The following is a 16603-nucleotide window of genomic DNA, read 5'->3' as shown; positions in this document are numbered from 1 at the left end:
AGTGTACTACACATCCGCCTCCTATTCAAATCAATAGGAGGCAGGTGTGCAGTCCCAAGCTGCAGCCATGGTCAGAAGACAGCCAGCTCTGCAAGTGAGCATTTCCGGACGATACCTAGGATCGGCGGTGGTGCTGGGTTTTGGACCCCGACCGATCAGACATTGATGACCTATCCAAAGGAAGCTAAAGTAGTGGACAACCTCTATTCTTTTCTCCACTCCTGAAGAAGCAAGGATACAAAAACACATGCCAAGGTGTCTGAGCTCTGCAGACCACATCTTCTGGTGCCGTAAAAGGTTTCTGGGTTCCATCACTCACATTTTTAAATAAAAACCTACCCAAAATTAAAAAATAAAACTTTATTTTCCCACAGGAACCCAGTTTTAATGCCATAGTAAACATAACTGGAAAGCAACACAATGACCAAATCATCCATGTGCACCATGATCTTAATAAAATCAGAAAATCACTAATTTCAAGCGCTGCTCTAAGGGGGGGGGGGGGGGGGGCAAAAATACACAAAGGGGGGAAAAACAGCAGCTAAAGGGGTTTGTTACTAAACCAATATACAGTTTTTTGTACTCGACAAATTACAGGTTGGTCTTAAAATCCACAAAATCTTGGGATTTTTGCTGACTCCTGGGCCCTACATGTACGTGGTTTTTAGGTGTCTCCGACCACTGCAGGGTCCTTTTTGCTTTGCTCTTGTGTTTTCTCTTTTCCAGCATCCCCGGCTGGTTCCTGTGGCTTCTCCGCTTTGGTGCTCTTTATCACCTCCTGTAGGTTATACTTCCTGAACAGGGTGTAGTCCCTCACCACACTCAGGCAGCAGACGTTTCTGATAATCTCCACTACAATGGTGAACTCAGGGTTGGTCAGGTCCACCTTATTATCCGGATTCATGTTCCCAACTAGTCCTAAAACATAAAACTGTGTCAGTCAATCCAGAAGAAAAATTTATTTAGGCTGTGTGCACACTTTGTGGATTCTGCTGCGTTGTACAGTACCATTTTGGGCAATGCAAAATGAAAAACGCAGTGCAGACGCTGCAGATTTTTCCACGGTTTTAAATCCGCAGCATGTCAATTCTTTTTGCGGATTCCGCTGCATTTTGGAACCTGTTCCATTGTACAGGTGTCAAAACGCAGGTGAAAACCGCAGGTAAAATGCAGGTCATTTTACCTGCAAATCCGCACGGAAAAATCCGCAGCACAATCCGCAAAGTGTGCACTCGCCCTTAAACAGGAACATTTGACTTTGTCACTTTTTATTTCAGTTTGTATGAAGAGAAAATAGCAACTTTAGCAGGTTTTTTTTTTTGTAAAGGGTCAAAGTGTCAAAAAAAAAAAAACCTCTCTTTTCGGAGAGTGTCAGGTTGGTGTAAGGAGACTTCTAGGCCATGCAATGCTCCCCTGAGAAATTAAATAAAAAAATCTTCCTTATTGTTCATTTGAATTTTTTTTAATGGCATTCACAGTGTCAGCTAAATAATGATATGGTTTTATACAATGCCAACTTGTAGACAGAGTGAAAGAACTTCACATCTAAAAGTCACGTGAAGATTCTTCAAATTGGATTTATTGACGGCATTGCATATCCAATTACCTAACGTTTTGGGTGAAAACCCTTTCATCAGACGTAAAGGTTATGTTCATGGCCTATAGGTTGAGAGAACCCAGGGTGCAGGTTGGGCCTTCTCCAAATGGGCACAACCAGTATCCGGTTATATCAAGGCCTCGATATGGTTTGATAGTGATTGTCCGTTTGGGGGAAGCCCGCCCAGCACCCTGGATCACCTAAACCCATATGCAGTGAGCCTATACGTCTGATGAAACTAATGCTGCGCTTACCGTGGTGTAACCATTGGATATCCAGTACGGTGAATAAATCCCATCTGGAGCATGTCCATGCGACTTTAGGTGTGCAGTTCCTTCACTCATTCGACTATTGGTCTACAGGAGCTCAGAGGAACTAGCACCCGTCTTCAGCCAACTAATTTGCTGGGTGTGTCACTTACCTGATTGACTGAATGCCAACTTGTCCCTGTCCACAACAACTGTGTCCCTTCTCATGTTCCCTGCTAATGTGGAAATTTAAGCAGCCTTTATATTTTTGTTCATGCTCTCAAGTGTCGGACATGTCAGTTATTAATTTTTGCTTGTGAAGCAAGCTTTGCACCGCTATAATACAGCACACATGACACGTCAGGATGGCATGCTACTACACACGGATGCCGCCATGCTTTTTCACCTGCCAGGTCCTTAATGACCTCCTCTCTGTTCATGTGATTATTTCTTGCCTTATACCGGTGACGGGTAACATACGAAGGATGACCCGTGTCGTCGTCTTCGTAGTGTTCTTCAGATCCTTTAAAATGTGGTGAACCAACTTCTCCGGCTCTGAAAAAAGAATTCACAAATAATAAAAACAGAAGGGAAGTGTTGTGACTGAATAAACAGAATCTTGCCATTTTTATTTTTTTCTTCCTCTTTACAGCATTTACAATATGGGTTGAATAACTAGTTCTGGGCGGCCCATAGACATTTCATGTCCGGGCAGTGCACACTCGTCCCGGCACTGACACGTCATTGCAGTCTAACCATCTTGCAGGAGATCATGTTGCTGTGGGAAGCAGCTGTCAGACACAGCCAGACGTCCCAGAGAGGAGACAAACATGGTTTATTTAACTCGATCTCTATACACACTGCACTGAATTAGCCCTTGAAAATACACATTAGGAAATACCAACAGCGCTTCCTCCTACGAACCCAGAGAACATGTGATTACTTTGTGTAGGGAGAGAATCGGAAACCCAGAAAGCTCCACTATGCAGCCTGGAAACTGATATGTCCCTGTAACTGGGGCTAATAATACTCACCTGTAACAGAATTTGATGATTAGAAATCATTAATTCTGGAGCACCACTGATTCCATGGTGCTATAGACTACCGTGTAAAAGTTTAGGGTCACTTAAAAATTTCCTTATTTTTGAAAGAAAAGCACAGTTTTTTTCCAATGAAGCTAACATTATGTGATTCAGAAATACACTCTATACATTGTTAATGTGGCAAATGACTATTCTAGCTGATAATGTCTGGTTTGTAATGCAATATCTTCATAGGTGTATAGAGGCCCATTTCCAACAACCATCACTCCAGTGTTCTTATGGTACTTTGTGTTTGCCAGCTGTGTAAGAAGGCTAATGGATGGTTAGAATACACTTGAAAACCCTTGTGCAAGTATGTTAGCACAGCTGAAAACAGTTTGGCTGATTAGAGAAGCTATAAATCTGACCTTCCATCGAGCTAGTTGAGAATTTGGAGCATTACATTTGTTGGTTCCATTAAACTCTCAAAATGGCCAGAAAAAAAAAAAAAGAACATTCATGTGAAACTCGACAGTCTATTCTTGTTCTTAGAAATGAAGGCTATTCCATGCGAGAGATTGCCAAGAAACTGATTTCCTACAACGGTGTGTACTACTCCCTTCAGAGGAGAGCACAAACAGGCTCTAACCAGAGTAGAGAGAGAAGTGAGAGGCCCCGCAGCACAACTAAGCAACACAAGTACATTAGAGTCTGCAGACAAAACGGCAGCAACACTTACCTGCCCAGGTCTAGAAACAAATGCACTGCAGGGTGCAGCCAGCCCATAAAGCAAGATGTTAGCAACACAGGTGCAAAATACCAGAACAACAGCCACTCTCCACCTACCCATTCCTGGAGGGGGTGACAGCCCAGTATAAAATTGCACAATAAAGGCCCGAGTAGGGTGCTGTTCACACAAGGAGACCTCGAGTCTTCTTTAGTGGCTTTGCTATTTAGTTTAGTACATTAGAGTCTGTAGTTTGAGAAATCGATGGCTCACAGGTCCTCAACTGGCAGCTTCATTAAATAGTACACGCAAAACGCCAGTGTCAACGTCTACAGTGAAGAGGCGACTCCGGGATGCTGGCCTTCAGGGCAGAGTGGCAAAGAAAACGTCATATCTGAGACTGGCTAATAAAAGGAAAAGACTAATATAGGCAAAAGAACACAGACATTGGACAGAGGAAGATTGGAAAAAAGTGTTATGGACAGACGAATCCAAGTTTGAGGTGTTTGGATCACATAGAAGAACATTTGTGAGACGCAGAACAACTGAAAAGATGCTGGAAGAGTGCCTGACGCCATCTGTCAAGCATGGTGGAGGTAATGTGATGGTCTGGGGCTGCTTTGATACTGGTAAAGTGGGAGATTTGTACAAGGTAAAAGGGATTTTGAATAAAGAAGGCTATCACTCCATTTTTCAATGCCATGCCATACCCTGTGGACAGCGCTTGATTGGCGTCAATTTCATCCTACAACAGGACAATGACCCAAAGCACACCTCCAAATTATGGAAGAAGCAGGAAGCTGGTATTCTATCAATCATGGAGTGGCCAGTGCAGCCACCAGATCTCAACCCCACTGAGCTGTTGTGGGAGCAGCTTGACCGTATGGTACGCAAAAAGTGCCCATCAAGACAAACCAACTTGTGTGAGGGGCTTCTGGAAGCATGGGGTGACATTTCTCCAGATTACCTCAGCAAATTAACTGCTAGAATGCCAAAGGTCTGCAATGCTGTAAGGGAGCATTCTTTGTGAGGCGAAATTTTAACCCCACGCATTGCAATTCACCAAACAATTTTGCCCTTATCCACATAATGGGGAAAAAGTGTGTGTGTGTGTATCAAGACCCGCCCCTCATTATGATGTCATAATGGTTGCCATGGCGACGCTGATGTCATCATAGGTTGCAAGCCCCGCCGCTCATTATGATGTCATAATGGTTGACTATGGGATGGAGGATGTGTGATGGGTATATGGACACTGGACTATGGGATGGAGGATAAATATGATGGGTATATGGGCACTCGACTATGGGATGGAGGATGTATGATGGGTATATGGGCATGGGACTATGGGATGGAGGATGTATGATGGGTATATGGGCAGGGGACTATGAGATGGAGGATAATTATAATTTGCTATAACTAACCACAGTTAGTTACTATGCCGGGCTCTTCAGCTAGTTTCAAATAAAAATTTATTTTATTTTTTTTTTTTTTAACCTTGTCAATGTCTGGACTAGATTTTAAATTCATTTGGCCACTCATTTGATTAATAAAAGTATGAGTTTTCATGGAATACACAAAATTGTCTGGGTGACCCCAAAATTTGGAACGGTAGTGTACATGGGAAGGGGATACATACAAAATACAGATATAAATTACAGTCAAGAAACAAACAATGGCAGACTGCCCTCACGGGCTTACTGTCTACAGGAGTACATAAAGCTGTCACGCTCGGGAGAGCCGCCGGCCAGTCCGGGTATTGTGTTGAAATCCTTGACCAAGTTAAACGATTGTCAGACTCTTCCTTAATTCTCATGATTATTGGGGTCCAGGTAGTCAGACCCAAACTGAGCAGAAGGGGATGTCATATTCTGATGATGTGACTGTCAGCACAGAATGGCGGTGCAAACAAAGTACAGGAGACGGGTGCATCATGGCGGGGGGCAATCATTTAAATACCACTTTCCCACCAGCTTCTTCTCCATCCTTTTCTGGCTCTTTAAAGACAGAGCTGTCAATCAAGGCAGAGAGGGTGGCGATGGAGAGAAACCAAGCAGGTGGGAGGTGAATATAAATGATCGGCCGCAGTGAAGCACCAAGATTTAGTTTGGTCATTCTATGCTGACAGAGTCCCTATAAAGGGGGTCTCTCACAGCAGGTTATGCCATGTATATATGATACTGCTACCCCTTCTATCCCCAAATCCGGGATCCCTCAATCCCTGTTCTGACTGGTGCCGAACCACAGCGACAAGAATGAAAAAGGAGATTTCAGGACGAGACCCCCGGGTCAGTGTAGACTTTTCTCCAATCATGGTCATCGATCACTCTTCTTCTTGGCTAGACATCTGCACTTTTATGATCTTCTTAGAAGATCACATTTTTAAATGGCTATTCCCAACATCGCAAGTCATCACCTATTCTCAGGAGAACGGATTGATGGGGGTCCGACAGCCAGGAGCCCCTGCCGATTCCGAGACCGTGGCTCTGAGTGACGGAGATGGCACCATACACAGCTGTCTCCGGCAGTCACACAGAGAGTGAATAGAGCAGAGGCACGAGCTCCATCGCTCCAATGACGGGGTGTGGCAGAGGCCCGTTACAGCCATCCGCTGGGGTCCTACTGCCCCCCCAATATTACACATACTGAATATTAATGTTATGTTTGATCTACACACCGATATATATTACAAGTTATCACCGATGCTCAGCAAATCCGCACCCAGTGCAAGTAACCGGGGCCTAGGACTAAAGTCACACGAAATGGAAAACAAGCTGTGGATTTTTGACCTCGTTGCAAAAATGAAATAACTAATTGAGCAGAATAATAATGTTACTATATAATAAGCGCCTCGTTCACACTGGTCCCTGATCCGTCAGTAAATCCCCGCAGTGTGCACACGTCCCAAGGCTGCAGCAGAACACCAGAAGCTGTACAGGACTACAACTCCCAGCATGCCCACACTATCTGCCGCCGTCATTGCACTCTGGGAGTTGTAGTTCCGCGCGCGCGCACACACACACACACACACACACACACACACACACACACACACACACACGGCACCCACCTTCTCGGCGCCGTACAGCAGGTCTCCGCACTCGTTGAGCAGGCTGTAGGCTTCCCCCACACACTTCCTCTCGTTCATGTTGCAGGTGATGAGGATGCCCTGCATGCCCACCTCCAGCTGCCGGCCGCCCCGGTGCAGCTTGGCGTTGCTCACATACTGCGCTTTTCCTCGCTTTTTCCCCTTCTGGACCTCGGCGCTCATCCTGGACCTCGGCGCTCATCCTCGGGGCCTTTCAAGCACAATGCGGAAGTTCCTGGCCGGAAGCGCCAATGCACGTGTTTGCTGGAGGCTTGAGACCACGATAGCGCTGCGAGAAGTCATCTAGTCTGGGCGCTGCGGAGCTTAAAGTGAGACGTAGAGTAGTCAGGACTCTGCAGAGGGCTGTAGGTGAGAAGTCTAGTCTGGACCACACAGAGCTTTAAGTTAGATTTAGTCTTGCCTGGACCCTACAGAGCTTTATGTGAGCTGTAGTCTTGCCTGGACCCTACAGAGCTTTATGTGAGCTGTAGTCTTGCCTGGACCCTACAGAGCTTTAGGTGAGCTGTAGTCTTGCCTGGACCCTACAGAGCTTTAGGTGAGCAGTAGTCTTGTCTGGACCCTACAGAGCTTTAGGTGAGCAGTAGTCTTGTCTGGACCACACAGAGCTTTAGGTGAGCAGTAGTCTTGCCTGGACCCTACAGAGCTTTAGGTGAGCAGTAGTCTTGTCTGGACCCTACAGAGCTTTAGGACTTAACTCCCCGGCTTTCAGGAATCTTTTAAGCTTCTGCTTTGTGACTTTTTCACACTACAATGGAGTCTGCTGGGCTGAAGGACAAGCTGATCTGCCCCATTTGCCTGAACTTCTTTACATATCCCGTTTACCTGAGCTGTTGACACAACTTTTGCCGCTTCTGTGTTGTGAGTGTGCTGGATATACAGGAGGTAACTGGAGCATATTCCTGTCCGGAGTGCAGAGCAAAATATCCGGCGCGACCGACCCTAGAGAAGAACAGGAAGCTGTTGAATATAGTGGAGCATTTCTTATCTTCTCAGGCTGATATGGAGGAACCCCCCAAATCTTTTGTGCTTACTGCGATGCCTCCACCCCGGCGGTAAGAACATGTTTGCAGTGTGAGAACTCTCTGTGTCAAACACCTGACAGTCCACAATAAGACGATGGATCACATATTAATAGAACCCACTCTCTCAATTGGCCACAAGAAATGTTCTCTCCACAATATATCCCTGGAGTATTACTGCCCGCAGGACGAGGCTTGTCTGTGTATGTCTTGCTGTTTTGTTGGTGAACATTGGGGTCACAAGATGGAACTTCTAGATGAGGCTTTTGGGAAGAGAAAGGAGAAACTGAGGAAATGTTTTAATGATCTGTACCCTCAAAGAGCTAAACTTCAGACCAGAGTCCAAAATCTGCAGGATCATATGTGGACTGTCCATCAGAAAGCCTCTGAGAAAGAGAACATCAGCAAGTTATTTATGGACATTAGGAAACAACTGGAAACTGCAGAAGCTAAAGCGCTGAGCGAGGTCTTCAGGCAGGAGGAAAAGACTGTGTTTAGGATACGTCATCTGATCCAGAAGTTGGAAATAGAGGAGCAAGAGCTGTGCATGAAATTGAATGATGTGGAGGAGATGTGTCGTGTCACTGACCCAATAAGACTCTTACAAGAAAGTAATATTACAGGATATGAAGATGATGAGGACACTTGGGGAGATGGAGGAGATGTGCGTTCTGGTGAGGATCTAGATGAGGTTCTGATCTCATTGACCTTACACCGATCCATGAGGGATATTTTCACCTATGTAACCTCAGAGCTCAGGATCCAAGTTCCAGACGTATTGCTGAATGTGGACCCTGCTTATAACTATATAAAGATATCAGAAGATTTGAAAACGGCAACAGATCCAGAAGAACAGGACAGGCCACAATCGTCAGTAAGATTTATGAATTGCTCCCATGTTTTAAGCAGATGTGGCCTCTCCTCATGAAGACATTACTGGGAGGTAGAGTGGAACCAGATGGGACAATGTGAAGTTGGAATGTGTTATCTCAGAGTAGTAAGGGAAGTATGTAACTGTGATAATATATTTTATCCTAAATCTTGGTTTTTGCTTATGTCTGATGAAGCATATGATGTAGGTTGAGACTCACGCTTATTAAGCCTTTGTGTAGAGCCACAATGTCCAAAACTTGGAGTGTTCTTAGACTGAGGCCGGGCGTCTGTCCTTCTATGAGCTAAGGGACCATGTCACACACTTATACACCTTCACTGCATCCTTCACTGAACCCCTACATGTCATCTTCTATTTGAAAGAAGGCGCCTCTGTTAAAATCACAAGCTGAGGCCGCTGACAACGACGTCCATCGTAAATTGTTATTTCTTGTAACAATGCTGCATCTGTATATAGTGTGTTATCTGCAATGTCCTGTAATAGTATAATGTATATGGAGGTTTTCATAGCGGGGATTTTTACTGTTGTAATGTTTTGGGTTTTGTTTGCCTTTTTGTGATTGGATGCAGAATAAATGATTGAACCAAATGGAAATATTGGGTGAATTGTCTTGATTGATAATTGTTAATCATTAAATGGTTAATTCTATCTGAAAGAGTGGAACATAGTTGGGATAGTTATCACCTTCTGGGGCCTCCACTGATCCTGACAATGGAGAGGCCCCAGGATTAGTTCATCATAGCCCATGTCACATCAGAGCTCTGGACTCCCATGGAGCCAGGAGCTGCAGTACAGCCAGTCATCCACAATGGATGGAGGTGCTCATCAGGTGGTCAGGAGCACCGCTGTGCAAGGTAAACAGGGAAGGGACTCAGTACTGTGGCCCTCTTCATTCTCAGGGTGTACAAGATCCCCACCAATCAGAAATCAATGTCATAATCTAACTATATATCACTATGGGGAATTGCCTTTTAAATTTAAAGATCTCTGCGGCGTCTTTAGAGAACCCAGCTGATGTGATCAGTTTCTCTATACTAGGCCACGTTCAGTATTTGGTCAGTATTTTACATCAGTATTTGGGTTCGCTCACACTGAGTCAGTGCAGATCAAAAATCGCAGCATGCTGCGCATACGGATCCATAAAATGGCCAAGACTCGTCAATGCAAGTTAATGGGTGCGAGAAAAAAAAAACGGACTGCACACAGACCATCCGTATGGTGTCTGATTATCTTAAATTAACCGGGAATTTTCACCACCAGAACCCTCCTGGCAACCAAGGAAAAAAATCTTAGCTAAAAGTATAGATAAATTGGTGAACCAGAGAAGGTATTGGAGTGTGTTTATCTTTTTACTTTTTAGTACTGGGTTAATAAGGGGTGTGTGATAGACACCTCTCCATTACTAACACCAGGGCTTGATGGCAGCTGTATTTTTGGACAAGTCACAGCTGACCAGAAACCCCCAACTACCATTATCCAATTGCCAAAGCACAAGGGCAATAGGTAAAAGTGAGCTCAAAACTCCAGTACTGGCATATCTAATGTGATGCGCCATATCTGGGGGGGCTGAGGGCTGGTATTTTTAGGCAGAGAAGGGCCCAATAACCAGGAACCTTCTCAGCCTGATATCAGCACACAGCTTTCTGCTTTACCTTTGCTGGTTTCATAAAATGGGGGGGGGGGCACGTTGTTTTTTTTTCCATTTATTTATTAGGTTAAACAAGGCTAAAAAACAACAATAAAATCCACATAAAAGGCACTAAAGGATGCAATTTAAAAAAATATAGGGGGGGTTATGAAATTATATTTTTGCAGGATATCTTTTTATTGTCTATACATTGTGAATTTAATATCTTTCTATCATCTTTCTGTATTTTTAGATAAGATTACTTTTTTAATTTTGTCAAGTAGCTTTAAAGGAATATTCCCATCTCCAAGATCCCATCTCAATATGTAGTAGGTGCAATAATAATTTTAGGAAATACCGCAAATCAGAAATGTAGTATAGTTTTACTGATTTGATGTGTCGCTGACCCCATGTGCAGGGCATTGCAGTAGCTTGAGTATCAATGTTTCCAACCACTAGCAACTATGTGAGTGGTTATAACCATGGACACCTAAGCTACTGCAATGCACTGTGCATGGGGTAAGCGACATAGCTAATCAGAAGAACTATCCAACATTTCTGATTGAACACAAAAATTGAGTTTGGTTGGAGGGGTATGCATGCAGCACCTAAACGCATGTTCACATTGGCTATAAATCATACAAAACCGACAAGACGCAAAATAAACACACACTTTGCTGTAACTAAACAAGTAAAAAGCAAAAGTGCATTTAAATAACATAGGGTTCATGGTAACACTGTTTTTGATCAAAAATAGCATAAAACGCATCCCACCATCGGCAAGGTGACACTGATCAAGACGGTCCTACAACGTCTAATGTTAAAAACCTTGCCATGTGTCAGAGTTGACCTCAGTGTGTAAATAAGGGCAAACAAAGGACCGGATGCCGAACTGTGGACATCAGCCCTGAGAAAGCTATTTAGATGCGGTTTATAGCTCAAGGAAGGGAGCTCACGCCTTGGCTTGCATAGGATAGGTCATCAATGTGTGACCGGTCGGGGTCCAACACCCAGCAACCCCGCCGATCAGATGTTCTCGGTGCCAGTGACCGGCCGGAAATACTCATTTGTGGAGCGTGGCTGTCTTGTGATAGTGGCCGCAGCAGTGTACTACACATCTGCCTCCTATTCAAATCAATAGGAGGCAGGTGTGCAGTCCCAAGCTGCAGCCATGCTCAGAAGACAGCCAGCTCTGCAAGTGAGCATTTCCGGCCGATACCTAGGACAGCTGATCAGCGGTGGTGCTGAGTTTTGGACACCGACCGATCAGACATTGATGACCTTTCCAAAGGAAGCTAAAGTAATGGACAACCTCTTTATTCTTTTCTCCACTCCTGAAGAAGCAAGGATGCGAAACACATGCCAAGGTGTCTGAGCTCAGAATCCAAGACCATATTCTCAGCATGTTACTTGGTAATGGTGTTATTTTTTTTATTGATCTGCACATTTAACAATGGAGACACTGCTTAAGTTTAGGAGTTTATTTAAAAAAAGATCAGAGGTGTTTATACTATAGTAACATTATTATTTACATTGGTAAAATGCTATTGTTGCCACACTGCAGTTCCTGTAAATATGCGTAATACAAGACTTACTGATAACTGTCTGTATACTTCCCACTTATATCTGAGTTACATATCGTAGATAGTCACTGGGCTGATTCGCTAAGATGGCAATTCATAGAGTGGTCTTATTGATGGGCATGCCGGAGTAATATGCGACTAAAGCCCCTGTTAAACATAGCAATATCGCTGTAACATCACCGATTTTGTGACGTTATAGCGATATTGCTAGCGATATCGCTATGTTTTATACTTACCTCCGACCGGCTCCCCCGCTGCTCATCGCTGATCGCGCAAGAGCGTCCTGGATCATTTCTCGTCGGGCGCTTCCTGCTGGGCTTCCTGCTGTGACGACGAGCGAAGCGTGGACGCGGGCGGGAGGACGTCAGGATCGCCGCGTCTGACAGGTAAGGAGCGATCCCCGACCGCTGCGATGTCGCTGGTGAGATCTGCCTGTGTGGCAGCTCACTAGCGACCACTTAGCGATGCACCAGCGATCCATATCGTTGTCGGGATCGCTGGTGCATCGCTAAGTGTAACGGTACCCTAATTCATTAAGAGGAGCACGCCACTTAATGAATTGGGCACATCTCATCACTGGAGTGGGCCTCACCGGATGTGTTTGAGGTTCCCAGACCCCCTGCCACATGGAAGGCCGAGGAGGGAGCCCACGTGTGGTAGAACTGGCGGACCAGAGCGGCAAGGCTCGGTGAATCCACTGTGTGAGTCTGATCTGTGATATCTATCCTCTGTATCTTGTGTAAAGTTTTGCAGTGTTCAAGCCTGCGCCTCCTGTGCAGAGTAAAGTTTACAGTAAATGTTTGGGCTGCCTCCTGTGGGTTTCTCTTGACGTCGCGGTATGGGGAGCCTGCCCATACAGTCTGGCCACCATTGGGGTTGGGGTGCACGTCAATGCCTGGTGCACCACTTCCATTATTTATTATACTTTGCTTCACAGCGAGTGTTCATGTGAAATCTTATACCGCTGTACATAGTTTATAGTTAACGTCTTTCTTCGAATTTGGATGTTAGACATTAAGTTGGTTCTGGTCTACAGTATTGTTGTAAGATTAACTATGTCCTTTATCCTGGAAACAACTAAAATAGAGAGCAAATAATTAGAAGGTCTGCAGAGGGGACTGAAGCGTACACAAAATAGGGCAATACATCTGGTAAGGGATAGGTATAAGTGATGGTAGCACTCACCTAAAGATGTTGTATGCAGGCACCACTCCTATGAAGGTGTGGAAAGCCGCTGCTGCTGCCTTGTGGCTGGAGGTAATGGGGTATGGTAGCAAAAATGGAAGCTGCCACGTTTAGGTGAGCTGCGGTGCAGGAATGAAGAGCCTTGGAATTCCACAACTGTTTTTATCTATCTATTATGGTAAACGGTATCACGCTCTCTCCTGTACCTGAAATCCGCTGCCTCGGAGTAACTCTCGACTCTGCCCTGTCCTTCAAACCACACGTCCAAACTCTTGCCACCTCATGTCGCCTCCAACTCAAAAATATTTCCAGAATCTGTCCCTTCCTCAGCCCTCAATCTACATTACTAAAACTCTTGTACATGCCCTCATCATCTTCCACCTTAACTACTGCAACACTCTCCTCTGTGGCCTCCAGGGCTGTGGAGTCGGAGTCGTGGAGCCGGAGTCAGTGCTCATTTTGGTGGAGTCGGAGTCGGTATAAAATGGACTGACTCCTAAAATATATAATAAATTGGGTACAGTAGTTCAATGCAGAATGTGCTGAATATTTTTTCATAGGAATTTGGGAAAGTTATGAAATGTCCTATAAATGGCTGTTCTATTCCTGATCTAAGGCTACATTCACACACAGCGTTTTTGCTGCGTTTTTTGAGGATACGTTTTTCAGCTGCAAATGCAGATCTGCTTTTAAAAAAACCGCATCACCTGAAAGCTTTTTGCGCTCATAGATAATGTTTTCAATAGCAAAACGCCACACAAACTGACATGCTCATTCAGCCCAAAAACGGATCCTCACAAAACAATGTGTCTGAATGTCATATCTTGGAACCCATTGACTTTGCTGGGATGCCCAGAGTCACTGCATTTTACTGCAAAAAAACGGATCCGCAAAAACGCTGTGTGTGTGAATCATGGCCGTAGCCGGCGAGGGCAGGGGGGGAAGCTGCCCCCCCCCCCTAGAAATGGGCATGCACCTATCAAAACTCACTTGCATGCTGCAGTGCTCCCGTCCTGCACCAGCTCCAGAATGCAGGGGGCAATCTCCCTTCCTCTGTCCTGTCTTCTGCTGCCTTCACCAGAGAGAGGAGAGGGAGGGGTGACTGCCCTGCACAGGATCCAATTCCTGGGCACTGAGCTGGAGAAAGTTGTGCACACGCTGCAGCTAGCAATTAAAGATAGTCTACAAGAGGGACTTGCTGGAAATCTGATTGGAAAAGTGAGGAAATTGGTTATTGCCGCCAGAACCCCTAAAATTGATTCCATCTTGAAGAGACGTGCTGGGAAAGGGGCAATTGTCGATCAAGCCACTCGGTGGGGCAGCACTTTTAAATCTCCGGGTCCGGATGGCATACACCCACGAGTACTAAGAGAACTAAGTCATGTAATAGACAAACCTTTATTTCTTATATTTAGAGACTCTGGCGACGGGATCTGTTCCACAGGACTGGCGCATAGCAAATGTTGTACCAATATTCAAAAAGGGCTCTAAAAGTGAACCTGGAAATTATAGGCCAGTAATTCTCTAACTGGGTCGCTGTGACCAGTGGGGTACTGCAGGGGTCGGTGTTGGGACCTATTCTCTTCAACAATTTATTAACGATCTGGTAGAAGGTTTGCACAGTAAATATCGATATTTGCAGATGATACAAAACTATGTAAAGCAGTCAATACAAGAGAAGATAGTATTCTTCTACAGATGGATCTGGATAAGTTGGGAACTTGAGCCGAAAGGTGGCAGATGCAGTTTAACAATGATAATTGTAAGGTTATACACATGGGAAGAAGGAATCAATATCACCATTACACACTGAACGGGAAACCACTGGGTACATCTGACATGGAGAAGGACTTGGAGATCCTAGTTAATGATAGACTGACTTGGTGCAGCCAGTGCCAGGCAGCGGCTGCCAAGGCAAACAGTTTCATGGAGGTCTGGATACACATGATGAGAGCATTATACTGCCTCTGTACAAATCTCTGGTTAGACTGCACATGGAGTACTGTGTACAGTTTTGGGCACCGGTACTCAGGAAGGATATAATGGAACTAGAGCGGGTACAAAGGAGGGCAACAAAATTAATAAAGGGATGGGGGAACTATAATACCCAGAGAGCTTAGCAAAATTAGGATTATTTAGTCTAGAAAAAAGACGACTGAGGGGCGATCTAATAACCATGTATAAGTATATAAGGGGACAATACAAATATCTCTCCGAGGATCTGTTTATACCAAGGAAGGTGAAGGTCACAAGGCGGCACTCTGCGTCTGGAGGAGAAAAGGTTTTTCCACCAACATAGAAGAGGATTCTTTACTGTTAGGGCAGAGAGAATCTGGAATTCCCTGCCTGAGGAGGTGGTGATGGCGAACTCAGTCGAAGGGTTCAAGAGAGGCCTGGATGTCTTCCTGGAGTGTAACAATATTGTATCTTACAGTCATTGTTAGGTTCTTTAGAAGGACGTAGATCTGGGGATTTATTCTGACAGAATTTTATAGGCTGAACTGGATGGCCTAATGTCTTTTTTCGGCCTTACTAACTATGTTACTATGTTATTTAATGATTGAGTGATTGCTTGAACTACAACCGTTTATTATAGATATGACGAGCCCTCATGTAACCCTAACTGAAGGTCAATGGACACAGGTGGCTGAATTGAAGGAATCTCTTAATCACCCATTTACCGTGACTAAAAAAATTACAAGCTGAGGATTTAACTCCTGGCATTTTCATAAGGGAGTGGAAGAACTTGCTATTTTGCCTGTCCCAAAGAGGAGGTTTAATCGCAGATGGCATTTCAGCTTCAATGAAACGGAGAGAGACACAGCTATTGGAAAATAAAATTTTTCTGGCAGCTGTTTATGTGGACTCAAGTCATCGTATACTGCTTGATGATCAACAGCTTACTAAAGGAAAAGAAGCTCTGACTGAGGTAGCATTTAGGAAGACTGGCCTACAGGAGGACTGCCAGGCGCAAGAGGACTCGGGTCCTGACAGTGCTACTGCTGCCATATCTTCATCCTCATCAGATGAGAAGATTGACTTTGCCTGCTCCATGTCATCCAAATACTTGTCAAAGCGTTGCCGCAAGGAAAAAGATTTCACTCTGTCTCCTATAGCAAGCAGATTGACCACATTTCAGCAAAATGTTTCACTTGCTCTCAAAGAAATAGACAAATTCAACAGTTCATCAAAACTGACTGTGCATGAGGCAATTCCTTTATACCCGGAAATTGTTAGAGACGTTCCCATGTGGTTACGGCTTTTCCTCCAACCCAAGTTAGTGTAGAGAGGTTGTTCTCTGGCCTTAAAATTATTAGGTCAGATTTGAGGTCATCTATGAAGAAGGATCTGATGGAGGCGATACTATTTCTCAGAACAAATTCATAGACTGCACAAATGTTATCTAGTATGTTTTTGTTGAAAACTGTTTTTTTTTGCCACTCACATAGTTTATTACATAGTGTTATATATATGTAATCGATATTACATAATGTATTACATATTTGCAATTTATTACAGTTTGTAAGGTTGTATTCCAATAAATATACAGTATATCATGTTCTAGCTACATATCTTCATTATTGTATCATAAAA

At 44.4% G+C, this 16603-nt stretch overlaps 2 protein-coding genes across 2 annotated transcripts; one reads left to right on the top strand and one right to left on the bottom strand.

Moving 5' to 3' along the window:
* Nucleotides 1–345: 345 nt before the first annotated feature.
* On the bottom strand, nucleotides 346–6707 carry LOC141047766 (THUMP domain-containing protein 1-like). Its single transcript, XM_073543053.1, has 3 exons — nucleotides 6665–6707; nucleotides 2252–2400; nucleotides 346–918 (listed from the first exon to the last, which is right to left on the bottom strand). Exons 2-3 carry the CDS (start codon nucleotides 2283–2285, stop codon nucleotides 665–667), a joined length of 288 nt encoding a protein of 95 aa, XP_073399154.1. The 5' UTR covers nucleotides 2286–2400; nucleotides 6665–6707; the 3' UTR covers nucleotides 346–664.
* On the top strand, nucleotides 6659–9208 carry LOC141047765 (uncharacterized). The gene has a single exon (XM_073543052.1). The coding sequence runs from the start codon at nucleotides 7820–7822 to the stop codon at nucleotides 8648–8650; it is 831 nt and encodes a 276-aa protein (XP_073399153.1). The 5' UTR covers nucleotides 6659–7819; the 3' UTR covers nucleotides 8651–9208.
* Nucleotides 9209–16603: the final 7395 nt, after the last annotated feature.

This window comes from Dendrobates tinctorius, unplaced genomic scaffold (genome assembly GCF_039654945.1).
Source record: "Dendrobates tinctorius isolate UK_male_01 unplaced genomic scaffold, ASM3965494v1 ptg000129l, whole genome shotgun sequence".
NCBI lineage: Eukaryota > Metazoa > Chordata > Amphibia > Anura > Dendrobatidae > Dendrobates > Dendrobates tinctorius.
The sequence above is the reverse complement of the archived record's forward strand: the minus strand, read 5'-3'. Positions and strand labels throughout refer to the sequence as shown.